The sequence below is a fragment of the Pelecanus crispus genome, chromosome 26 (genome assembly GCF_030463565.1).
Source record: "Pelecanus crispus isolate bPelCri1 chromosome 26, bPelCri1.pri, whole genome shotgun sequence".
NCBI classification, from domain to species: domain Eukaryota; kingdom Metazoa; phylum Chordata; class Aves; order Pelecaniformes; family Pelecanidae; genus Pelecanus; species Pelecanus crispus.
Window position 1 is genome coordinate 249,465 of NC_134668.1, and position 25,970 is coordinate 275,434.

Consider the following 25,970-nt stretch of genomic DNA (forward strand, 5'->3'; position numbering starts at 1 on the left):
CCTGGCAGCTCAGAAGCCCCCGGGACCCAGCACAGAGCAGGGGCCACGTGCCCGGAGCAGTCCCCGGAGCCTCCCCGCGGGAGCACGGGAGCACGGGAGCCCCTCGCCCTCGCGCTGGATTGTGCCCCGCAGCAGCGTGGGGAGTTCTGGCCCTGAGGTCGGGGTCTGGCTGAAGCGAAGGTTTAAGGAGAGGGCAAAGAGCCGGCGCCCTCCCTGAGGCAGGGATGCTCATCCCGCCTCATCCCGCAGGGAAAGCCTCTCCTCCTCCCTCCTCGCCTCCTGAACCAAAGACACAGCCAGGGAAAAAAAAAACCCACAATAAATCTATTAACGATGGTGGTAAGAGCCAGAGTAGGGGGAAAAAAATAAAATAAACCACTTGCAGGTTTTGTTCAGTTTTTAAATGGAGACAAAGCCCCAAGGAGGGGATCTGGGATGGGGAAAGAAAAAACTTGACTCAAATACTGTGAGGAAGGGGCCACGCGACCCCAATTCCCCTTCTTTCCGCTATTAAACCACACCGAAAGGAGCTCAACTAAAAATACTATTTTTTTCCATGTCAGCTGTTGCTGGAATTGCCTTTGGGAGCGGGGAGGGGCTCAGGAGAGAGGCGGGAGTCGTGTGATCACGGATGCAAAGTCTCCCGAGACAGAGCTGGTCCAGCCACGATGCTCCAAGATCCGATCGCGAAAACCTGCCGCCTCGAAGCTCATCCAAGGTTGATTAACGAGCCCAGATCATCATGAGTAATTAATGCTGTTGTGCTGCAAAAAGACCCACACTCGTGGTTTGCCGGTTCCCAGCTTTTGGGAGAGGAGGAAGGGCAGGAGCATCTCTGGGCGAGGGATGCTCCATGGCCCCCAAAGCTCGTCTGCCGAGGCCGGCGGATCCGCCGCCCTCGCTCCAGCTCCCACTAACGAGTTTCATTTCGCCGCTCGTGACTCCAGCATCGCCTCCGATGATCCTCGATCCGTGTTGGACACGCTGCCGGGTTGCTCCTCCGTCGCAGCTTGTCCAGGCAGAGACCAAAATAGCAATTTCGGAGTGACGAGCAGTTTTATTTCCAGATATTTAGAGTAATTAATAATTACCAGGCAGGGACCCTCTGAGCATCCTCAGATTTTGTGATCCTCTGGGAATCCTATGGATTTTGTGATGGCTCCCAAAAACCACGCATGGATCAAGGGCTCCAGGACCGAGTAACTTGGAAGGCGCTCAAGATTTCCTCCTTGTATTTACTCCTCTCTACAAACTGCTTTAATTGCGTCCCTCGAGCACCAATCTTTTTGGGGGGAGGCCGGTTTCAGTAAGTTTCCCGTAAAAAGCAAGAGCCAAAAGCGGATCCTGACAAAGCCTCCCAGGGTTTCAAGGTATCAGAGATGTCAAATACAGGGACGCAGGATTATTTCAGCAGCCGGACGAGGAGAGAGTGGAAATGATAGGCAGGAAGGAAGAAAATAAATATATATACACAGGGAGAGACCCCTGGGCTAAGCAGCAGCCCGCTGGGTATTGGAGAAGCACCCCAACCCTGTCCTGGTTGATAACGGGTGTATTTAAGACCAGATCATGACACGCAGGATAAAGCCAGCAAAATAAAATTGAGGAATAACCCAAGGAGCCCATTTTATTCCATTGCAGTGCTCGGCGTCTCCCGGGAAGGCGACACAGGAGCGCAAAGGCAGCGCCGGCGGCTGGAAGGAGCCAGGCTGCAATTTCGTATTCCCCCCACTCCCCGAGATAAGGACGGCTCTCGACAGCGATTTCAACAGGAAAACGTCTCACCCCCGGGTGAAACCCACCCAAAACCAGGCTTCCCCTCCGGCAGCCGCCCCCCAGCTCGGCGCTCTCCCTCGTTACCAATTATGCAGCAGGATTAGCATTGCCGGGATGACACGGCAGCATCACTGCAGAGCATCACGCCGTGACGCTGGGGGGGAGCGCGCCGAGGTGCCGAGCACCCCCCGCTCGCCACCGGCCCCGAAAGCAAGCACAGCCCCGGAGCTTTGCGGCCGTGCAGGATAAAACACCCCTCAGCGAGCAGAACAACAGCTCCCACCGTCGCCCCGAAGCCCCCCCGGGTCGCACGGCAAAGCCCCGACCCCATCGAGGACGGGGGAACAGGCGTTTATTGCTGAGGGAAAGCAAACAGAAACCCACGGGGAGCCTGAACCCTTGCTCCGTGCTTCCTCCAAAGAGCAAATAAAGCAGCTCACCTCCTGAAGGATGGCTGACGGGACGGGGAGCCCCCGCGGCACCCTCCGGGGCAGCAGAAGGGCTTTGGTTCAGGTTCGGAACCACTTGGGGAAGGTCCAGCACGCTTGAGCACGTGGCTGGACACAGCGGAGCACCTGAACCCCGCTCCGAGGGGGAAAATACTGAGCTCACGCTTGATAATCAGCGCAGAATTAAACCAGGAGCCGGCAAAAATGGTCGGATCCAGGGGCGCCTCCACCCGCTCAACGCCTGGCGTGGAGCACGCCGCTCCCTGCCCGCGGCCCCTCAAATCCAGGCGTTATCCCAGGGCAGGAATTAGGGCAGAAGCTCGAATCAACAAGCCCAGAAACAAGATTAAATAATTTCTGCCCCGCCGGGACGGTCGCTTGGCCACCGTGAAGAGTTCAGCAGTTCGGCTCGTTTACAAATTAGTCGTCGGAGGCTTTCCCAAAGGATTCAGCCGTTGGCCTCCGCAGCCAGAAGGTTGATGGATTGGCTGGGCTGCATTTCAGGGATGCTGCAGCCGGTCGGCACGCCGGAGATCCGAGTTCAGCCTGGGTTGGTCCTTACACCACCAGCGCTTCAGCGAGCGACCGGCTTTGGGTTTTTATGACAAATGGCAGAAGATTCGCTTTCCTCTTCTACGCTGCTGCTAACGAAGGCGGCTAACGAATAAATCTAGGCTACAGCTCCCACGGCTCAAGCACCGCCGGCGCTGGAGCCTGCGCTTATGCAACCAGCATCACAATCGGTAGCGATGGGTCCGGGTTGTGCTAGAGCCCTGAACCATCTCCGTGTGCCTGCTGAAGGCGGGCAGATCTTCCCACGCTGCCACCCGACCTCACGGGGAGGGTCAGGCGGGTGCTACCGGAAAGGCTGATCCCAAAAAACCCCACTCGGTCCCTTTGCCCGTCACCAGAATCAAGTCATAAAGGTGGGTCCACCCCACGTGGCGCGCCGTGGCTCTGCAGAGCACCTCGATCCAAAGACCTTGAAGGTGAGGGAGACCCTGAAAGTGAGGGCAAGGGAGACCCTGAAGGCAAGGACATGGGGGACCTCGAAGGTGAGGGAGACCTTGAAGGCGAGGCCGAGGGAGACCCTGAAGGCAAGGACATGGGGGACCTCGAAGGTGAGGGAGACCTTGAAGGCGAGGCCGAGGGAGACCCTGGAGGCGAGGACATGGGGGACCTCGAAGGTGAGGGAGACCTTGAAGGCCAGGCCAAGGGAGACCCTGGAGGCGAGGGCAAGAGTGGGGCAGTAGGAGAACGTCGCTGCGGTTGTCCCACTGGCTCAGCTCTTCCCGAGGGCGAGCGTGGGGCTGCTGAGCTGAGCCCTCGCTCCTGGATGCTCTTCTCACCCGGGTGAGAGGGGCAAGACCTCACGCGCTGGCCGAGACGCGCTCCTGGGCTCCCTCCGCACAGCGGCCACGGGCAGCTGGAGGCAGCTGGTCCCGGCCACCACGCCACGAGGAGACCACGGAGCACCCGAGCTCGTGGGACCCCAGACCATCCGGGTCAGCTCCGCTCCCGCGCAGACCTCGGCCCCTACCGCAACACCCCCGAGGAGAGGAGGGTGGGGGCCACGGCGCAGCGAGGTCCGGGCAAGGAGAAACCTCCTCCACCGCGGGCTGTGGGGGTCCCACCACCGCCCACCAAGCGGGCGATCGTCCCAGCCCCCTCCTCACCCCCCTGCGCTGGGGGCAGCCGCCCCCTCCCCGCCTTTGGGGACAGCAGCCCAGGACCCCCACCACGGCTGCCCCTCGGGCCCAGCGTGTCCCACCACCATCGCCGGCTCCTTCCCGCCGCCCCGCGGGGGCCCCACCGCTGCAGGGCTTCTCGGGGACCCCCGTAACGGCCCCACCCAGCCCTGCCCCCGCCCCAACGCGGCCCCCACCTACAAGGCCCCCCCCATGTCCCCTATAGGTCCCTAGAGGATGAAGCAGCTATAAGGGTACCCCACGTCCTCCATAGGACCCTCAGCCCCCCCAAATCCCTCATAGCCCCCCCCCCAGGTACAGGAGAGGGGAGAGCCCCAGCTGCACGGGCACCCCACATCCCCTATAGCCCCCCCCAAATATAAGAGTGCCCCACATCCCTTACAGGCCCCCAAAACACAGGAGAGGGCAGAGCCTCAGCTACAGAGGCCCCCCTACATCCTCTATAGGGCTCTGGTAAGGGCCCCCTACATCCCCGATACGCCTGCGGCTGTAAGGGGCCCCCACACCCTCTATAGGCCCCCACATCCTTTCTAGGCCCCTGACTGGAAAAGCCCCCCCCCCCCCAGCCCCTATAGGCCCTCAGCTGTAAGGGTGCCTCATATCCCCTATGGATCCTCCAGCTGGAAGGGGGACCCACATCCCCTATAGGCCCCTGCATCCTCCACAGCCCCCCTCCCCCCAGCCAGAAAAGGCCCACTCATCCCCTATAGGCTCCCCAGCTATAAGGGCCCCCCACATTCCTATAGCCCCCACCAGTGGGAAAAGGCCCCAATGCCCCTATAGGCATCCCACACGCCCTATAGGCCCCCCAGCTAGAAAAGGCCCCCCCCATCCCCTACAGCCCCCCAGCTGTAGGGGCCCCCATCCCCTACAGGCCCCTACATCTTCTATACGCCCCCCAGCTAGGAAAGGCCCCCCCCGGCCCCTGCATCCTTTATAGGTGCCACAGCGAGAAAAGCCCCCCCGCCCCCCATAGCCCCCCAGCTGTACGACCCCCCCATCCCCTATAGCCCCCCCACCCCCGCAGGCCCCCCCGCCGCCGGAGCAGGGCCCGGCCGCCCCCCATGGCCCCCCCCAGCCCGCCGGGGCGGGGCGGGGGCACCCAGGGCCGCCCCCCCCGCACTCACCGGGTGCCCCCGGGCGGGGCGGGGCCGGGCGGGGCGGGGGCGGCTCCCGGGGGGCGGCTGGGCGCGCGCGGGGGCTGTGGCCGCGCGGAGCCGCCCCGCCGCCGCTCGCCGACAACAATGGGGCCGCGGGCGCTGCGCCGCCCCTTATATACCCCGCGTCACGTGACCGGCGCGCCCCCTCCCCGCCGCCGCCCGCGCCGCGGGGCACGCTGGGAAAGCGAGTCCGGCGCGGCAGCGGCCGCGGGGCACGCCGGGAAGTGTAGTGCGGAAGTGACGGGAGGGGCCGGTTTGGGGGGGTGCCAGGCTGGGCCCGCTCCCCCCCGGGGCCCAGCTCAGGGCCTGGGGGGTGGCTTCGCCCCCTCCCGGGCTGGGGAAGGGCCTGAAGGGGGTGGGGGGGGGGGCACAGGGAGCACCCCAAACCCGCTCCCGGGGGGCTCCAGGCCACAGCCTCGGGCTCTGTGGAAACCCAGCTGGAGGAGGGGGGTGGCCGAAAGCTGCCCGGCGGAGGAGCCTAGACAAGAGATTAGCGAGGCTAGAAACAGCAGGAAGAGGCCAAAAGCGCCTTATTTTAGCAATAACGGACCAGCTGCAGCTCCGGCCGCGGGGAGCCCGCGGGGCAGCTCGGGGGGCACGGCGGCGGCCGGCTGGCCCCCCCAAAGGCAGCGAGCCCCGCCGGTGCGAGCCCCCCGCTCCTTCCGCCTCTTCCCCAGGCTCCCAGCGCAAGGCTGAACAGGGCTGCGGGCCCCAAGGAGCCGGACCAGCTCCACGGGGGTCTCGTCCCTTCGGCTTTTCCCCCCCTCCACGAGGCCCACACGCTCACCTCGGCAGCCCCTCCAACACGCTCCTCCCGAGGAGAGCTCAGCGAGCGGCCGCGGCGCTTCCCCCCGGCTTACGGATTAGCAGATCAAATTATAGGATTAAAAATCCTCTTCATTCCTCCCACTCCGACCCCTTCGTCTCCCCCCTTGTTTCCAGCCGGCAGCCGGGGCTGGAGGAAGGACTGGCCCGTTGCTACCCCATCCATCTGGGAGCTTTCGTTCTTCCAGAGCCACCACACACGACAAATCCCTGTGCCGGCATTTGCCTCATCCAATGGATTAAAATCAGCCGCATGCACCCAGCAACAACAATACAAAAAGTTTACCGAGCCCGCGTCACTACTGTACAGGTTCATCGTGCTCCTCGCATACTAACAGACAAAACCAGGATTAAAATACCCATCTTCCCAATCACCGGAGGTACCAAAACACGTACAAAAGGCAAGCAGCCGAACATGAGTACCTGCATCCGTGGAGCTCGCAGTCCAGCCACCCCCCAGCATTCATGGGGAGAAGCGAGCAAAATTACTCCAAATTACTCCATTTTTTAATTACTTTTCTTGGCATCTTTACCCCTGACCGATTTACGCAGCTGTGGCGGCTCAGGGCGCGCTTGCATCTCTGGCCCAGGGTTAGAGAAGTGAGCCGTCTCAAAGCCAGGTGAGGAGACCAAGCGGCCTCCTCCTCCCTGCTGGAATTTCCAGCCAGAGGCTTTGGTCAGACGCCTTGGCCCCCCGAATTCATGCGGTGCTGGGTGAACGAACCCAGGTGGAGAGCATCCTGGATACCCACTGCCAGCACTCGGCTACGACCGTTCCCAGGATTAACTTCTGGATCCTCCGGTTCCTTGCCAACCCTGATGCTACCCAGCTCTGGATACAGCTGGGAGGCAATTCTGGGGGTGAGGGAGAGCCGCCGCAGTCCTGAACAATGGTTTCAGGGAGCTTACCTACGTCCTGCCTCCGGCGCCGGAGCAAGCGCGCGCTGAGCAGCGTAACACGCGATGGAGAAGGGAGACGGGGATGCTATGGGGCCCTCTGCACCAGGACGGAGTCACAAGCAGTGGCCACAGGAGCTCGGCCAGTGCAAGCGAAGGATGGGAAGGTTTGGCCAGGACTGAACCAGCTCTAATTTGTGCTACGCATCTTGATTGCAGCTCCAAGAAGAAGACAGCTGGCCGAGGAAGATGGGAACAGAATCTTTTATGGCTTACAAACACAGGAGAGGAGCTGGTATTTTAGCAGCAGGGACATGGCTGTCACAATTGTCGCATCCGCCAGTGCCTTCACTCACCCCACGGGCCCTCCCTGGCCTGAGCCAGGACTTACATCACCTGGATCTATTTTTAAATAAGAGCCCTGCTTTACGTTGTATTTTTCCCCCCTATTTGTTGTCTCAAAACATCCTCGGGCAGTGCTGATGGTTTGAGGCAGGCGTTACCCTGGGCATCTCAGTCTCTACTGAGGGATCTCACGGATGGGGAACAGGATCCATCGCCTGCACGGCAGGGCAGATCCTTCACCCCGGAGACTTCACCGCTGTCCTGGAAACCTGCACAGAGGCGCTTTTGTCACCATCGAGTCCAGTGGCTCTCAATAACCCTTTGAACTTGCTGTCCGCCTCCTCCTTAGTGCACGCCGGGCTACGCCAACGCTGGGGCAGCTATGGAGGCTGGGCGGGGGGACGCAGGGGCAGAAAACGAGGCGGCAGGTAGACATCGCTCAATTTTCAGCAGAGATAGCTAAGTCTTTTTTTCTCCCTAAAACATGCAGAAAAGAATCCCACAGACCAAGCTAGTTAGCTATTTCTTTATCCAGCTCCACTTCACTCCACGTTTTGCTCCAGCTTTATACATCCACACAAACTAAATCTGTATACAAAGTTCCTGACGACCTTACACTCGCAAGGGAAGGATGGCACCACAACCACACCCGCACACACACAGCCAACACCATTTTCAGGGTGGGTGGAGAGGAGAAAAACAACGTCACCACCTTTGTCTAACAGATGCGTTGTAATATTAAATGAAAGCTTAACAAAATCTTTTAAGAAAATCGCTCCCAGCCCTAGCCTACCACTCCATCAGCACAGTACATAGCGTATTTGAGACCTGCTCAGCTCAGCACGTGCCCGAGGGCCAGTTGGCTTTGTTGGGCCAGTTTAATTCATGTTCTCTTGCTAGTCTGCGAGTGTCACGGGAGCTGATGCCTCTCAGAAAAGCAGAGCACGCCTGCCATAGAAAAAGCCCTCACGCAGGTCTTAGGTCCCAATGGCAAATTTCTACCGAGAGCTACAGGAGGGCCCAAACTGGTAACTTCAAGCCTCAGAGCTCCAGCAATTAAGCAGCACGTTACCATCAACGGCCGTTTAGGTGCCGTCAGAGCAAAGGAGGTCCCCTGCAAGAAAGACAGCCGAGTAACCGACAGCTCGGGGTCTTTCCAGAGGGTGTCCAGGAGTTTCCAGATCTCTGCTCATGTCCTTGTGCTGGAAGTGAAAGGTCTTCATGCGTGACGAGAGGATCGCGGGTGTTCCTCATCCCGTCCCCTCCTATTTTAAGATGATGTGGTAGCTATCATTGGTTTCAGCTGCAAAAGAAGCAAAGCTTGTGAGCCACCTGCAACAGCAAAGGAATCCGCTGGGTTGAGCGGATCTGACACAAGAGCTACCCAAGAAGTATGAAAGGGAAATAAAAGATGGAGCCTGGGCATTTACGCACCTTTCATGGTGTCCAGAACGAAACAGGATTCGTCTTGGAAGTTCTGTATCATCTGAAAGAAGCCACAAAAGCCAGCTTAGTCTAAGGCTGTATTTAAATACAGCAGAAGTGCTTCACAGCCCTAAGTGAAGGCTTTGTGTTCTGCCACTCAGTGATGGGCATAGAGTTAAAGTACCGAAAGGGCTAGAAGCTGCTCAGGCAGGAGCTTAGTGCTCTGGGAGGTAGGAAAGGCACTAGCCATAAATATTTATTCCTTCCTCCAGCTCTCCAGAACTGAAGGTCTGAACCAGCAAGCCAACAGAGAAACCATTGGATTCTGGGATGCAGGTCTGAAAGCAAAGTCCTCCCACAGCAATTCCCCTCCCTGTTTTTATAGCAAAGCTAGAAGAAACCAAAGCATGAAGGAGGGTGTGCACGTAGCCTGGACTAGCTCAGGGAGAGCTGTTCACGCCTGATAAACCTCACAGGTTTAAGTGAGGCATTCCCGGCAGCAGAGCAGCGTCCCCAAGCACCAACATCCTTGGCTCTACAGGCTTCAACGATTAACTCCAACCCTTTGGAAACAGGAGGCGGCTGAGCAGGGCCCTTCCTGAAGACCTGCCTGAGGGACCCGTTCCCCAGGGTCCTGCGCAACCTCCAGAGCAGAGCTCAGAGCGCAATCAGACACGAACCAGCTGAAGCAACCCAGTGCAAGAGGTCAAAAATAAGGAGCACCCAGAGGCTGTTACCTCATCACTGATCAGCACGTGTATCCCTGTCGGACCTTGCTTGTAAATCTGGCTGATCTGTTGGGAAGAGATGCTGAAGAGCTGGGCCAGCTTTTCCGTCAGTTCCACCGCTGTCAGTTCCTCCAGATAAATAGCATGGTACACTGCGAGGAGAAGAACTATTATAGCCAGATGCCAAGCGCAGCTTCGATGCCTACGCTGTGGATGCAGAGATGCTTCAGCTAACGCCACGCACGCTAACCCAGGGAGCGGATGCTTATAGGAGCACTGCAAACAGGCTGCTCTGCCCAGGAACATCACAGCCCCGTTGGGGAGGGACTGTGCACAGCCCACCTATCGAGTGTTGCTTTTCAGCAGGTTACACACCTGTGCTGCTGCACCCGACTCATGCGGCTATCATCTTTCCAAGCCCAAGCTGCTAAATCTACATGTAGCGTGTCTCTGGTGTCTGCTCTTGCTACGTGGCTGCAGCGTGCCCTGAGCTACATAAGCATCAGCTCCTCAGTAACTTGGCTGTCATTGATGTCCTGCAATGCTTGCTCTGTCTTTATGCAGTCCTTGCCCCAAAAACCTTCTATTTCGACTAGCATCAGCCAAACAGCGTTTTGTACCATTCTTGGCAGTTTTCAATCCCATCAGGATGGAAACACCACCCTAGCACCTCCCCAGAACGCCCTGTTCCCCCACTGCCACAAGGCAGGCCCTGGGGGGAAGCAAGAGGATCCGAATTGGAGCAGGGCAAGGAAAGGACGAGCTGTTTGCTTTTGCACTTGCCGCTCCAATCACGGAGGTAGATAAACCGGCGCCTGGCTGCTCCGCAAATGTAGGTCACTCATTGTTGTCTGGGCAATGCTGGATTCTCACAGGAGCTATCATTTGTCGGCTCAGAGCAGGCAACATGCCGACAGTCAGATTCTGCAGCCACCCATTTGGTGGGCAATGAGAAAAATGAGCCGGGTAGGGCCAGGGCAAGTAAAAAAGGCTCGCCATGATCTTTTGGCATCCTTACCAAAGAAGAGCGTGCACAGCCCCTCCATTTATGTACAGAGCCCGCGTTAGGTTGCAGGTGAGCTCACACGTGAGCTCGCTGCCTCCTTGCAGTGAAGAGACAAGAATGACAGCAGCCAACACGAGGTGTAGCAGCTGAAAACAAAAAGCCACAGATCCTCTTTGAGCTGCTGCGCGGGCTCAGCGGGCTCTGGTAACACAAGCAGCCCCGGCTGCGAGAGGGGCCTTTCACCAGCCCAAAACCCACAGGGCAGTGGTGTGGGGACGAGGGGATCGGAGGCAACTGGTGCTGAGCGCCCGCGGGCGGCAGCAGCAGCGGGGCTGGAAACAGCCCCCACCACTTTTCTGTTTGCTGAACCCCCCCAGCTGTTATTTTCCCCCTTGGCCTGTTGGCAGCAACCCAAGCCCACGTGCCCCCAGCCAGGCTTCGAAGCCCTTACCAAAAAAAGTACTGGTTACTGTGTCCCCATCCTCGTGTTTCTGCTGGAGGTCCCTCAGCTGCTGGGACTCCTGACACACGTAGATGGTCAGTCTGGGCCGCACCATCCTATGGACAGAGCAGGGAGTGAACGCCATTGGATTTGCTCAAGGAGACCTCTAATTCCCGACACTTTGCCAACGCTCTTTCCTCCCCAGTATCCTCAGAAGGAAATAGGAGATCGACAAACTCATCTCAAAGCAAAACAATCGTGGTCGTTTTGCTGCTGATGCAGCAAAGATTTTTGCGAGAAGAGGACGAAGTCGGCATGGGGACATGGTGCCAGCTGGCTACCGAGCAGCTAAATCGGACGGCTCACTCGCAAGGACAGAGCAGCCATGGTTCAGACTGAGCTCTGCTGGCAACACGCATGCTCCTCATTCCGAGTCTCATTTTGCAGTACAAAAGCCGGCGTCTCCTGTCCTTCGTGCCCTTCTCCCCGGCACAGCGGGACCATGTTTCCCCGCTATCTCCCGAGCCATCGGAGGCAGTACATTAACCCCCTGGAATGCTTCCCACCCGCGCAGCTCTTGCTGCCTCACATCAGAGACCCGCGCCGATGCCTCCCCAGACCTTCCCTCCAGGACACAGCCCGCCCTGCGCCTCTCCACCCGGCTGCAGCGGCACCTTCTGAAATGTTCCATCTCAGACAGGAGGTCAGTTCAACACCAGTCCCTGCTTCTTCAGGGAAAGGGGTGAAGAAATGTTCCCTTTCCAGGAAGCTAATTCCACTGAGAGGATGGTTCAGAGGACGGAGGAAACGAGCACTGTATTGCCAGGACTTTCTGCCTTGCGGCTTGATTCTCTGACACTCAATAAACCCATTTCTAACGCTTCCCTCCCACGTGGATTTTCTTCCCCAAATTGTCTCTGGAGTGGTTACCCTGCTGGCTAAGTTATCAAATTTGACTGAAAGAGGTTCAGGAAGGTTAATGAAACTGTTCTCTCTAATAGCAAGAGCCAAGCAAACAGGCTAAAACAAACACAATTTACCTACTATCCACAATCAGCTTTTAAGCAAACAACATACCGTCCTTTTAACGCGTTGAAGAGCCTGATGCCATCCGCAGGGCCGCAAATCTGGATAACGTCTTCTCTGGTCAGCTTCAGTAAGTCTGCACCTACAGTTTTAAAAATCAAAAGGAGAGAAAGTCACACAATCCAGCCCAAAGTGTCTGGGATGGGGGGGGACTCTGGGCACCACAGCTGTGCCAGCTCCCCCCTCTCCCGCTCGCAGAGCTCACCCCATTCCCAAATTGCTTCTGCCTTCTGCTAACAACCTCCCCCCGCTTCCCCCAGAAGGACGCTCGCAAGATTTTTTTTCCAGACTGGTTTTGTAAGAGTGTGTTTCAGTACAACCCTGTGTCCCGCATTATCATTTACAGCCGGCTATCCAGCGCCTCGGTGACCCTGGATAATGGAGGCCGTATCACCAGGGAAGGAGAGGAAAATAAACGTGAAGCACTTCTTTACACACAGTGCTTTCCCCGAGATCAGCATTTCTCAGCTTGTTTTAAGATCAGAGGGTGCTGGGAGCTCTTGGAAGAGAAACCACCCCAGTCCCCACTGTTCTACCAGTTGAGAGCGAGGTGAGAAACGAAGAACACAGCTTTCAGGGAGCCACATTTTATTGTGTTACAAAAAAGACAAGATTTTTTAAAACATTCATATTTGCAACGGTAACACGAAGATGGCCTCAGGAGCAAGAGGAGGCAGAGCAACTTGGCACAGAGAAGGGGCAGACACGGAGGGGATGTCGCAACCTACCTGAGAAGTTTCTGAAAAGCCGAGAAAAAGTGGAGAAGCGGTTTCGGTGCAGCCACTGCTGGGCCTCCTGGGGTGTGCTGGTGGGCAAGAGGTTCTGCAACATAGGAAAAGAAGTGTCACAGCCTCAGAGGTGACGTGGAAGCATTTCCACTGAGGAACGAGCACAGGTCAGCTCAGTCAGTGTTTATAATCACAGTCTTAAATCGAGACCCTAGTGAGCCAGGCTCACAGTGCACGCACAATAAAGGTTGCAGCCTGGACAAGTTTTGATTTAAAAGGCTTCAGAGGGATGGTGAAAGAGGAAGGAAGCAAAGGGGAAAGCACAGTGAAGATCAAGGCAATAAGTAAAGGTCACAGCGAGCTACAAAAAGCTTGCTCACAGCTCCGCATCGCTGTACTGGACATTTTTCACTCTGTCACCTCTTTTTCCAAAGAAGAGTCAGAAAGAAGTTATAACTCCCCAAAGATGGTAAACTAGAGCAGTCTCTTCCCCAGCAAACTACAGCCACCCATGAGCCCACCCCCGCTCCAGCCCAAAATCCCGTTTTCTGACCTGTGCACCATCCTTACCACAAGCATAAGCTCTGAGGTGTGACTTACATCTGCGATCGGAGGGGGTGGCTCGGGCTGATGGTTTGGAGAGCCATTGCTAGGTTGGGGAAAAGAGCCAGACAGAGCAGAACACGAGGTTAGAGCCGCTCTTCCCCTTCCGGCACGGGATCCCGGCAGGCAGCATCCACCACCCTCCAAGTCCCATAACCAAGAACGCCGAAACACGGGGACAGACAACTATGTGGCTATGGCACCACCGTCCTTGTTGCAGTGCAACACTTTTGCAAGAACAAACAGCTTATGTTGGAGCATTAACACGACAGGGAAAGGCAGGGCGAAGCAGGCTGGAAGCTGAAGTGCAGATCAAAAGCACCCAGGCTTCTCGTGCAAGAGCCTCGCCTCGCCGCAGCCAGGAGAGGTAACAGCGCTCAGCTTCGGGGGCTTGAATTTGAGTTTTCCCCCACTGACACAGCCTCTTAAGCTGCTTTCACCCCCCTGCACACCTTGGAACCAAGCACCTTCCTTTCGCTAGCGGTCACTGCCAGCTCAGACACATCAATCTCTCGTGCAAGGCAGAAATCAATAGCCAGCCAGCCTCTTCTCCGGACTTACCCTTCGCCAATGGAAAAACTGCTGTGGGAACTGTTGAAGCCAGGGGATGGCGCGTTATTGACGTACGTTATCTCTGGCCAGGGAGAACACTAGAAAGGAAAACCCAGAAGAGGCACAGGATTGCTTTGAACAAGCGCGCACATCTGCTCTGGTCAGCACAGGTTAACAGCTATTTGCTGACTGACGACCGACTATGAAACAGAATTAAAGAATAAAGTACAGGATTCAAAGAAGTCATGCCAATTCACTGGAGATGGTCACAAAGGTCAGATTTAGCGATTCTTAATCTCAAAAGGCCAAAAGTCACAAAATTCAAACGCAGTGAGACCTGGGATCTAAACCATTGGCACTGGGCTGACACACCCAGCACCTGCCAGCCTGGACACCTCTGTGCAAGCCACGCAGCGGGTCGAGCCCGAGTCGGGCGCTGATGAGCGTCCCCGACTTCACCCGGAGCAGGACAAGGGCTCCTTCCCCAGGGCTGTTCAGCACCGACCCCTCAGACTATTGCATTTTAATAGACCAACGCTTGCCACTAGCACAGGGAGGAAACACCAGGGTTTTCTGCCAGCTCACAACCTCAGTGGCCAGTTGCCACATGGGCAAAACAAAGCTTGCAGGGAGAGGTAAAAATCTTTTATTAGATGATCTATTGCAGCAGGGAAAAAACCATCATGTTTCCAGGCACAAGAGCCCTTTTTCAGGTCTAGTAAGAAACACCTCCTCTGCCTACAAAATTTATCTTGCTTTTGTCTTGCAGCTATTAACAACTTGGCCTAACGTTTCACATCAGAACAGCCAGTTCCTTGCCACCTGCAAGCGAGGTAAGCCAGGTTTTGTTAAAACAATGATGCCAGCTGCTGCATGAAAATGCACCCCACCTCTGTGAGTATCGTAGTTTCGTAGGAAGGCTGGTATTTCTCTTTCTCATGAGGTGTTCGCTTCTCCATCTTTTCCCTGTCAGTCTTCTGCTTCCGATCAGCTCCTTTGGGCTGGAAAGGAGATACTCCTGTTAGAACAGCAGCATGGAAGGGCAGCAGCAGACGGCTGGATAGATGTGCAAGAAATGCAAGGACCAGAAAAGGTGACTCATCCTTCCACTCACCCACTTGTTGCTTTACAGAGGGAAAAGGAAGAGGGCTGGGACTATCTGCACAGAGAATTAACTGGCGACAGCATCACTTCTGTAACAACCCCAATACCCTGATCTACCCACGCCCCTAAAATGGGGCCCAGAACATCCGAACAAGGAGGTGAAACGTTTTTCAGAAGAAACTTCTCCCAACAGCACACGTTGGCTCTACAGGGACAAAGGCCAGTTTCTGGTGTCACGTATCTGAGCTGCGTCTTCTGCACCTTCATCAACCACTCTGAGATGCGGCATTTCAGTGGCACAAACTGCACCAGAACACGAGAGAGCTCAATAATGCCCTTGCCTTTACCACGACCTTGAAAAACCGTGTACTTTCTCGTAGGCAAGATTAAGATGATTTTACTTGCTGCCTTCATCAAACGCTCAAAGCTCGGGGGAAAGCAGCACCTAAGAGAGCATCATTATAACCACCAAAGCTATCCCGGTGCTCCCCTCAGCAGAACCCCAAAGAAATTCCCTTAAAACCTGGCTGTGCACGGGCTCTGCCTTGCCTTCTCTGCCTGCACTCACAAATGAAAGGAATTTGGCCTTGGTGGACCAGCACAGCTGCCTGCCAACATGTGGACGCCTCCCGGGTGGATGAGCGGCATCCATGGCACCGGCGGAGAAGCTTTAGGACTGCAAATACAGCCTTCCTGCTCCCCCAGGCTCCAAATTTGTTTTCCTCTGCACAGCAAAACCGAGACCTGAACAAGCTACCACCATGCTCCAAGCTGGGCAACACATGCACGGTGTTGAGCCTGCCGCCCAAACGGCAGCCCCGACCCCAGGAGAGCGGCTGTGTCAAATGAGTAGGAGATAGGGCTGAGACCATCAGAGACCAGCCTCAGCTTCAGCGCTTTGGGTTTTCCTGGTTCAAGGTCATCAGAGCCCCATCCTCTGCCACAAAGAGCTGAAGCTCGGTAGAAACGCAGCACCAGATGCCTCGCAATCTCACTATCCTCTGGGTGCTTGTTTGCGACCAGCCTTATCCCTTAACTCCCAACTCCGCAGCCATCCGCTTAGGATATTTGCACCGAGAGACCAGCCAGAGCTCAAACAAGCCCTAACAAATCACACCCCTGCTTTCAAAATGTTATAATCCAAATAGGCAAAAGAGAAGAGAGAGAAGGGGAAAGATGCCAAGTCAACAGCAGTGGGGCACGCTGCCCGATATCCCGCAGCAACTTCACGGCAGAACTGCAAAGCAGCACAGGCGCCCGGCCAGGCAACCCCCCGCCAAGTGCCCCTAAAGGGAGAAGAACAGAGGAGCCACGGCCAAGATTTTGTGTGGTGTTACTGGGAGGACGGGATAACGGAGGCAACCTCAGCTTACCAGACAGCGCGGGCACAGCGTGCCCCCGCTTACTGCCTGCAGAGCCGCCCCCGCGGCACGACACCTGGGCGCTGCTGCACGCACGACCCTTCTCAGCCACCCACGCCATCGTGCTGCTGTGGCTGCCACCGCCAGGTCGTGGCTTTGGGTTTCTGCAAATGATTCGCAACAGGGACCAGGCGCCTGTGCCACTGGAGAGGCCGGATGCAGACGGACCGTCAGATGCAGACAGACCAACAGATGCAGGTAATCATACAGCGAGGAGTTTAGACAGACACCAAAGCTCCTTGGAGGATCTCCCAAGCTGATAAGACTCAAGACTAAACGTGGGAGGTTTCAGACAGAGGCAACACAACCCACATTCTCCCTGTACGTTGTTCTTGGCTTTCTGGTTTTGCAGCCTCAACGGCATCCAGACTTGATCGACAGAGAGGAACCAGGGAGAGAATGGCAACGCAAGACCAGAGGGACCAAGATGCCCTTTTGCAGGCAAGCTTGGCCACAGTCCCGCACCCGTGACGTTCACTGGGGCTGCGGCATGAATTGGGACTGACTCCCAGTTTGTTTCCTAGCAGGGGAAGGACACCAATGGGCCGAGGTACCTTAAAGACCTTGATCTGGCAGCTGGCAGAGTGCAGGTGCTCCGTGTACTCCCCGTTCTCGTTCTCCTTAAACGTGTCTATCTGGACCCGAAAGGGTACCCCCTTCTCTCCTCCATGCTTCCGCATGGTGAACTCCGTGCTGATACAGTGAACCTGGGGGAAGGCAAGGCATCCTGCGATTAGTAATTCTGCTGTGTTTGACTGACCACAAACTTCCCATTCCCCTCGTGGGAGCCAGGACAGCGCTCACGAAAAGGGCAACCTGGTGAGAAGGGCGAAACACAGAGCTGGGCTGGGACCACACCGAGTACCCCCGGCATTAAGGAGTTAAGGGGATGCTGCAGCAGAGGTGGAGCCACATTCTTTCAACAAGTTTTGCAACCTCTTAATGTTACAAGCAAGCCCTGGATCAGCAGGGCAGAGAGTTCGGCTGCACCAGCCTCCACACACTGCAGCCTGTTTAGTCTAGACAGGAGGGCCAGATTTCCAAGAGGTATTTTAGGTGTAGGCAGCTGGCGAGAGGTACAAAAGCATCTAAGCAAGGTGGAGACCCAAATCATAAAACCTAAATCACCACAAAAATGTGTAAAACAACTTGTTGGTGGTCAACTGTGCCTGTGCCTTGCTGGCGCGTGAACTGCTGCTTCCTGCATTGCTTTTAGGCAGGAGGTAGGGCGTATTTTAGTTGATATCGTTCTACCACTGTAGCATCTGGCTATTTCAGAGCTCTGAGCCAAAAAAGCATCTCTTTCCCCCTTGAAAAACTCTTTTTTTTTTTTTCCCCAGGCCCCTGCAACAGGAGTTCCTCACTTCTCTTTTACCTGGATAAACACAGAAGTCCTCTTTGAAGGATCCCATAGAAACTCCACTGTATTGAGCTGGGTTGGGTTTGCTCTAGGGTCAATAATGCCCACGGACATTGGGATATCTGTAGGGGCACAGACGGGAGAACAAGCTGCGGTTTGTAGTAGAAGGAGATTCACAGGGAACATACAGAAGAACCAACCACGTCTCTCAAAGTGCAGAATCATGACAGCACTTTGTCCCTTAAAGTCAAGGGACCGGGAGCCTGGCTGGAGGCACTTCAGGCACCCACATCTCCTCCAGCCCCAGCCCGGGTGCTGCCACGGGGACTCACCTATGTCCAGTATCCTGTCCCCAGGCCTGTTCCACCGCCAGCCCTCCAGCTGCTGATGCTCTGTGTACTGCAGCCGCCGGTCATGGAACACCACCCGGAATATGCTCTAGAGCGGAGAAACAGTCAGTGCCTGGAGCTGCCCCGGGAAACCTGACAGTCTTCAAGCTGCGAGGCATTTCCCAGTCACAGAGGGGAGCAGAGGGGCCTGAAGGCTTCATGGAGAAGCCAAAACAATACAAGAAAGCCCAGGAGGACCCTTGGGACAGAAGCACGAAGGCAGCGGCTTATCCTTCCCGAACACTAAGCGATCAGCAATCGCCTCCTGGCCTCGCCCCAGGCCCCATGGGACTGGTTGGACACCACCAGCCAGGCTGGTCTCAACAAGGCGGGAGAAGGGGAAAGGGAAAATAATCCTGCAACCAAAGCAGACCTATCCCACACACGCTGTCACGGAGGCCGCTGCAGGAACGCGGGACAAGACCTCACTCGCTCCTCCCTACGGCAGGGGATGGCCCCAGCTCGACACGCGTACGCGTGCTCTCTGCTTACCTTTACCAGCTTCCCATTTATCTCCGGCAGCTCCCCTATTTTCCTGTTGTCCAGCATCCGGATTTCATAGGACTGCCCTGAGGAAAGGAAGATAAGGGCACCTCACGGTTAGTCAGGGATAGACTTTGCTGCCACCCCTCCTCTGGCATTTTGACATCTTTTGCTGCCACACTGGACATGCCACTTGATCTTCTTGCCAGGTTTTAGCGGGGGGTCATGCAAGCACGAGCCATTAGAGCCACAGCTCTAACACCCCTCTCCAGGAACAGGTAATCCTCCCCCTTCCTGCAGCACTGCTTTCCAGGAATTACCCTTATTAACCCAAGACCAAGAACAGGGAAGAAATCGATTACACAAGCTTCATCTGGCTTTGGTCGCCAACCCTGATCTTCCGGTTCTACTTGAAAGCAGCGGGTACAGCTTGAACCTGTAAAACACACTCGCTGCAGAGCACCCCAGCACGGATACACCAGTTAGCCACCTTACATTGCGCAGATTTTAATTAGGTTAAATCCTACAAGCGATTCATCGCCATAAGCAGAGGGCAGGCAGCAAAGTGAAGGAGGTGGCGCTTCCAAACAGGAGCAATCTGGGGTTTACTATCGAGGCGCTTTCCATTCCCAAGGGGAAATTTCCAAAGGCAGAATTTTATTTTTTAGGGTGTTTACACGAGGCGCGCACGGCCTGCGGAGGGCACGGGGCTTCTCTCACCTTGGTTGAGATAGGTGAGCGTTTCGTCGTGGAGCTTGACGGCGGGTGAAGTGGCGGCACACAGCACGTACTGGAAAGGCAGAATTTTGTTCTCGTTTTCAGGAGGCAAACTCGATTCTTCCTGCTTGAAGATGGGCAGGGCAAGGACGTCGCTGCGAAGAGATTTGTCAGACAGGTTCATTTCAGCTCTGGCTACAGAGAGATGATGCGCTTGCTATTTAGTTCCTCCTCCTAGGAAGAGCTTTGAGCTTTTTTTAGTTAAAAAAACCCCCACATACCCTGACATCTCTCTGCAAAACTGCAAAGGAGCATTAAAGCGGGCAGAGTAGCCTGAGAAGAGGACCTGACACCTGCTCTTGCTAAAGCTTTTTTCAAGTAAGCCTTCCCATCTACCCAAACCCCACACATTTCTTGCTTTAAAGCTAAGAGACAACAGAGTTTGTGTTTCAGACTGAAGCCCAGCTCCTCCGGCAGCGTGACTCCTGCACCACTTGTGCATCAGCGCAGAGCTGCTGCAAAAACAGGCGCATGCAGAACCACAGCCATATCGTGCCAATAAATGCCCGTCCTCTTCCTCATGGTATCAGCCCGCTCACCTCCGCCAGCAAACCTGCCCCTAACCCTTTCCCCTGCTCCAAGCAGAGCAGCCAGGAGCTCATTTACTCTCCAGGAGAGGCTTGGCAGGAATCTGAAGTCTTGCTCAGGTCAAGGTCGCCAATTTTTTCGCCATCGCCTCCTCTGTGCTTATAAAAGCCCCCCACCACCCCAGCGAACAGAGGTGTCAGGCAAAGCAGAGGCAGAGACCTCAGGGCACATCGGACGGGGGGGACACACGGTCAGAGCACCAAACCCTCCCTCCTGCAGCCGTAACCTGCTGCACGACACACACAAGCACCTCGGTGGAGCGAAACCTGCAGGCTCCAACATGGAAAGAGCCCTTCTGGCATGAAGGCAGCAGGAGGTGGACCCCCAGCTTTCCCCAAATTCCTTGACAAGCCCCCAGAGCCAAGAGCAGCCTGACCCAAACCAAGAGCTTGGGATGCACACGGAGGTCAGAAGATGCTGCAGGTCACAGCCCACGCCGTGGGTCCCTACGCGATGGGATGTGGGAGAAACCAGACCCGGGTTTCCGAGACAACCGCAGGCACCTCTTTTATACCTTACAGGCCAGCCTCTTGCCGAAAGCCACTGCGACTCCTGCCCAGCCTACGTTTACCAACAGGAGGAACTGCCCTGGGGAGCCATCAGGATGGCTTCACCACAAACCATTAACCTGCGACAGCCCAAGCACCTTCCTGGCTATCAGGTTATACAAGATGAGTTATACGGGAGCTCCACACCGTGCCACAGAGCAGCACGGAGCGGCTCCAGCTGGCACGAGTTGGGCTCATCATCCTCTGGACGCTGTCACGCCGCTCTTGGTGCTGGCTGGGAAAAGTGAGGGCGTTCAAGCCCTGTGCTACCAACTTTTCCCAGGAGAAGGTTGTCTCCAAAGTTCCCTGTCTCCATTGCCCTGCAAAGTCAGACACTTTTTCATACTCAAAAGGCCACGTGGCAACAAGAACTTGCTGAATAATATTACTTTAAAAACCATCAGCAATACCCCTGAGCATACGGACACGCATTTAATAGAAATTGTTTCAGAAGCTGACTCTCAGCAGATGTTCTGAACCATAACAATGGCCAAGAGCAATTACTCTGTAGTGCATAAACCAGAACATCCTCCTACCCATCCACATGAGCAGAGCCCGGAACAAAAGCAGAGCCCAGGCAAATGCGCTTGAGCACGGCCGCGACCGCAGAGCTGCGGATCGGCTGCTGGGACCACCCAGCGCCATCCCACCGCCCGCAGGTGAAACCGGCCGGGGGACAGAGCGTTCTGGGTCCCTTTGAGAGCAGCAGCGAAGCACTAAGCCCTGCTGAAGAGTCAGGTCGCCTGCCCCTCCTGTACAGGCTCCTGGGCTTTGGATGCTCACAGGAGTGCAAGCAAGGAGGAGTTAAATCAGCTTTTTTTTCTCCTTTAGTTGAACATTAAAAACCTTTCCCAAGGAAAAACTGGACTTATCTGGCCAAATACCAGCTCCCACCCTAACAGGGCTTTGACTCTTTGGTCTTAGACCAAATGCTCACCCTTCCTCCAACACTGTGCAAGTAACACCCACCACTGCTGCCCAAACGTGAGCAGGGGAGCCCTTCCCCACCCAAATCCCTACTTATCAGACATTACACAGAACCACGCAGATGCCCTGGTCTCAGCATCGATGATGCATCAAGGCACGTGTACGCAATTAGGCAAATTACACAACCCGGAGGACGAACTTCCCTGCAGCTCCATCTCATTAGCAGAGGAACGGCGTTTCCTCCTGCAGAAGGATTTCTTGCCCGAGCAGGCTGCTGAGGCAGGACGAAGCACGGATGTTACCCATCCCTGAAAGAAGGCACGAGGACGGGGAAGACCAGCACTAACCTGCTACGCCCAGACAGACAGGAAAATTAATTTAAAGGCTACGCCCTGCACAAATTCTCCTGGCAGCTGGAGGAATGCAGGATGCACTTCTCCTGCACGCATGAGTGCTTGTTTTCCTCATCGGCTTTGACACAGCAATGCTTCAACCCCACTTCTGCAGCCTCGGGAGACCCCGTTTTTGCTCTTTCTTTTGCTTTGCCTCGCACAAAAACAGTCTGGGTGAGAAAGAGGCAAAGCTTGACTGTGACCTCTGCACGTGGAGAGCCGGCACGTCACCGTCATCCTGGCTTTCGCTCACTTTTCCCATGCATGCAGAGCTCTCGGACGATGCTGGATCCACGTTATGCAGCACAGTGGTCTGCTGTACTATGACAAGCTGCTGTTCAGGGCTCCAGGAGCTCCGCATGGCCACTAACACCGCTCACAAGCCTGCCAAGAGGAGCGGCAGAGCCATCCCTGCAAAACCTCCCCAAATCCAGCCCCTACATTTGTGTTCACCAAGACCCCGCATAACCACGACCCGAAACCCACATTTTAGTGCGAGCTGCAAAAGGGGAAAAAAAACTTAGGGCAGTTGCATCCCTATATTTCTAGAACAACAGTCCAATGCAATTAATCAGGAATAACCATCAAGCAAACGACGGTTTGCTTTTGCAAGCAGTTACTGGGGAAGCAGAGCTGCTTTCGGTGCAATTCTGCACGTGTGGACAGGTTGCCAGAGCATCGCTGCGACACCCCTGCCTGCGGGGAGCAATCCTTCGCCATCGCAACGGCTGCAGGTTTCGCTAAGAGCCCCTCGGCTGGGACCTCCGGTCGTTCAGACGCCGTTACACATCTGTGCTATAGGACCCAGGTAACAGGGTCAGCTTCACGCGTTGCAGGGCGCAATAGAAAATTAAATATTTATAGAGATATCATGGTTATAAAACAGCAAGGGAAAGCTCGGCAGCTCCTGGCGTCTTCACAGCATCTCCAGGGGAAGGACAACCTCAGCCACCTGCAAACGGCAGCAAAACGCTGCAGCCATGGCCGCGACCTGCGAGGCGATCCACAGCGGCACAGAAGGCGCTTTGTTATTTTGCCTCCTGCTAGCCTCCCACCCTGCCATTGCCCACCAAGTTCGAGAGCAGTCATTTTGTGGGTTGCTTTGGGAAAGCTGGGAAGCTGCGAGTCCTTCAGGTACCGACGTCCCACGAGCAGCCCCCTGCGACGTCCCCACGATGCCCAGCACGGCCAAACCGAGCAGCCCTCAGCAGATTTTTCTTTAGACAAACCCACGCACAGTCTTGCCTGCTCCAAAGGCACCTGGAGAAGTTCCTGCAATTCCTGGGGACACGCCTCCCTTTAAAAAACCCACAATATTTCACTGTGCAATTTTAACATGCTTTTGGGGAAAGACATTTCACTTAAGGCCTCTGACTCTGGGGTAGGAGAGAATCTCCTGGAAAACAGGGGAAAAAAATAATCACAGAAGAACTCTGCAGATGGAAGTATTCAGCCAATGCCCAATTATCACCTGCAAAGCCACCTCTGCTCTCCTAAAAACCTAATTCCAGGGAACAACAGTAACAGCCAAGAATTCAGGTTCGTTAACAAACGCTAAGCACAATCCTACCCTGCAACTCAAACGAGAAAAGGCTTCCAGCCAAGCGACATCTCCAACCACCACCTACCAGCGCTCGTTCCCAAGGTAGTAGTGTGCCTCTTCCATAGGGAGAAGGGATGAAAGCAGAAAACCCCCACGGGGCAAGTACAGAAAAGCCACAAACACGCTCAAAACTCAAGGTGCCTGTTGAAACCTTTCCCCCCTTCCCACGACACGGAGAGAAAATGTCAGATGTCAGGACAGGAAGGTCGACGCGCTCACCTACGGGGGCACACGCTCTATTTATGGGCAGCGTAGGTCAAGAAAAGTCTCCGAAAAAGAGTCGGGTTTCAGACGGCCGAGCGAGCCCCGCAGAGAGCGCAGCTCGGCAGCAGGTTGGGCTCAGAGCAGCGGCACAGCCACGGCGTCGCCGACATGGAGCTCAAAGCCCTTTTGCACCGGTAACGCCAGCATGGAAAAGCTTTGCAGCCGGGCTGGTGCACAGCACGGGGACGTGCAGAGCCGCGGGCTTGGGAAACCTCCGCTCGAACCTCTGGTGCTGAAAACTGGCGCTCGGCTGGGTCAGGTAAAGGATGTAAACACTTCGAAGCGGCAAGCTAACTGAAGATTTCCTCATGCAATTAAAACTTCTGATGCACGGCCAATGGGTTTTAGCTTGATGGAGGCAAGTCTATACGTTAAGATGATGCACGACACCTTTGCTTGTCCTCTCCGAGATGGGAGCGAACGTGCACAGGACCCCTCGCCCAAAACAAAGGGCAAAGGGGAGTAAAGGAGCTTCCAAGCTTCATGACTCCTTTGCTTTCAAAGCTGGACCTCCCCTGCACACATTAAATCAGAAACTCATTCCCTCCCTTCCCATCAAAGGTAACGAAGGAGGAATCCCTCCTCCGAAAAGCTGCTGGTCACAGCGCTCAGCGTTGCTGTTGCTGGGAGAGGTGACAGATGCGCTCCCTCCGAGCTCACGCACCTTTGGGACTTTGGTTTTTTTCCAAGCGCTCCAATTAAACAAACCCCAAAGGTTGTGACAGATCCTTACAGTGGTCAGGGATAACTTTGGGAAGGTGCTGGCTCTCCTCGTCCCTGGAAGGAAGGGGAGACAGAGGCTGGATGAGACGAGCTGCTCTTCCACTTCCCCTGGAAAAGGGCAGCGGCCTGGAAGTTGCTTTCCAGCCTGTTTTACTCGAGCAATCACCCAACGGGTCATTTTTAATTCTGACTTTTACCATGTCCAACTGCAGCCCCCTCAGAACGCCCCAGTCTGGCGTCAAGGCATCCTCTTGCGGCGTCCTCCTCCTGGACAGCGTTAATCAGCCCCAACCTCCACACCTTTCTTCGCTGCCCACCTGCGTGCCCAGCTCCTGCCTTGGGTCTGCGGGGAGGGATCCGTCTCGTCTTCCCTCCTCACTTCCAGCCGAGGGGAATCCCAGGATGAAAACAAGCGGAACAGAAGTCACATTTGAACTAATAAAGCTTGCACCCCAAAACACACCAAGGCAGCTCTCTCGCAGACAGCACTGGACCTGCACCAGCCCATGATGGAGCTAATTAATCAAGGATGGTGGCAGGGAAGCGCATGGCTGCTCGCAGACCGACTTGGCAGACCCCGTCCAGTCCAACACCTCATCCACGGGCTGTGCTTCCCCGTTACAACTCACGGAGCCAGAAACAAGGCGTTATCGGGTCTCAAACGGCGAGCACGACGCAGTGCTTTGGCCTTGCCGCTGCATGGAGGCTCGGCTGAGCGGCTGGATGCCAGGGCCAGGATCTGGAGGGCAGAGCGGCGAAGCAAGCTGGGACCCAACTCCGGAGCACGGGCCGCGTACTTGTGCAATATGGTTTGAGTGTCTGACGCTACAAGGTCCCAATCCCAATCGCTGCACTCATGCACGGGGCATTTGACCCGGTGGGGGTCCTGCTCCTCTCCTTTGCTCCCGGTTTAGCTCAGAATCAGAAGGACAGAGCTGGTCTCCCCTGAAAAAAACATGCTGGTGTTCCTCCGGGAGAGTAATTAATTAGGGCAAAGTGCTGCTCCTGGGGCAATTACTGTATGCTGCATAAAACCAAAGCAACCGGCCACGGGCTCTTCTAACCAGCAGCAGAGGAGAAGCGTGGGAGCAACGCTGGATGATTTAGCTGCAGTTTGAGGACATCAGGAGGCCAAAGACCAAGAGAGGTGCAGGGGCTGCGCAGCCCCACGACCTCGAGCGCATCCACTCTGTGAGACAGCTGCCCAGCGAGCCCCCGAAGCCCTGAGCGGCCAACGGGCTCTTTGCAACCACGACTCCAAGCCAACTTCCAGCAGCCACCACCACGTCCCAGGGTTGGTGCCGGAGCCGAGCGCCCAGCTCTCTCCTGAACTGTCCCCTGGTGTGATGCCGCGGCCGCTGAACGTGGCAGCAAGCAGCTCAGTCCCCCATCTTTAGGCGCATTTCAGGACTCCTCAGCCCACCCCAAGCCTCCCGGGGCAGCCCACCTACCTCATGCTGTAGGCCCCAGCGCCCAGCTCCTGGCCGATGCCCGACAGGCTGGCGTCAAAGTCCTGCACCAGCCCGGACTCGATCACCTCGTCCGCCAGCGGCAGCTTCAGCGCCCAGGCCATCCTCACCCACAGGCACGGGGCGCGAGCCCCGGGCGAGGGGGCCGCGTCCCCCGTGGAGGAGGGCAGCGGGGGGCTCCTCGGCGGGCG

At 56.0% G+C, this 25,970-nt stretch overlaps 1 protein-coding gene across 5 annotated transcripts; it reads right to left on the minus strand.

Moving 5' to 3' along the window:
• Positions 1 to 8,342: 8,342 nt before the first annotated feature.
• Positions 8,343 to 25,883, minus strand: TFCP2 (transcription factor CP2). Of its 5 annotated transcripts, XM_075724941.1 has the most exons (16): positions 25,762 to 25,883; positions 19,209 to 19,360; positions 18,498 to 18,574; positions 17,949 to 18,054; positions 17,632 to 17,738; positions 16,811 to 16,963; positions 14,622 to 14,732; positions 13,741 to 13,829; positions 13,177 to 13,225; positions 12,577 to 12,670; positions 11,840 to 11,930; positions 10,791 to 10,878; positions 9,935 to 9,938; positions 9,324 to 9,466; positions 8,596 to 8,647; positions 8,343 to 8,464 (listed from the first exon to the last, which is right to left on the minus strand). In XM_075724941.1, the coding sequence occupies exons 1-16, from the start codon at positions 25,881 to 25,883 to the stop codon at positions 8,427 to 8,429; spliced, it is 1,476 nt and encodes a 491-aa protein (XP_075581056.1). In that variant the 3' UTR covers positions 8,343 to 8,426. The 5 variants fall into 5 exon arrangements, with proteins under 5 accessions (XP_075581056.1, XP_075581055.1, XP_075581054.1 ...); XM_075724940.1 differs by lacking the exon at positions 9,935 to 9,938 and having other exon boundaries at positions 10,772 to 10,878; XM_075724939.1 differs by lacking the exon at positions 9,935 to 9,938 and having other exon boundaries at positions 10,772 to 10,878; positions 12,577 to 12,699; positions 13,173 to 13,225.
• Between the last annotated feature and the right edge of the window lie 87 nt (positions 25,884 to 25,970).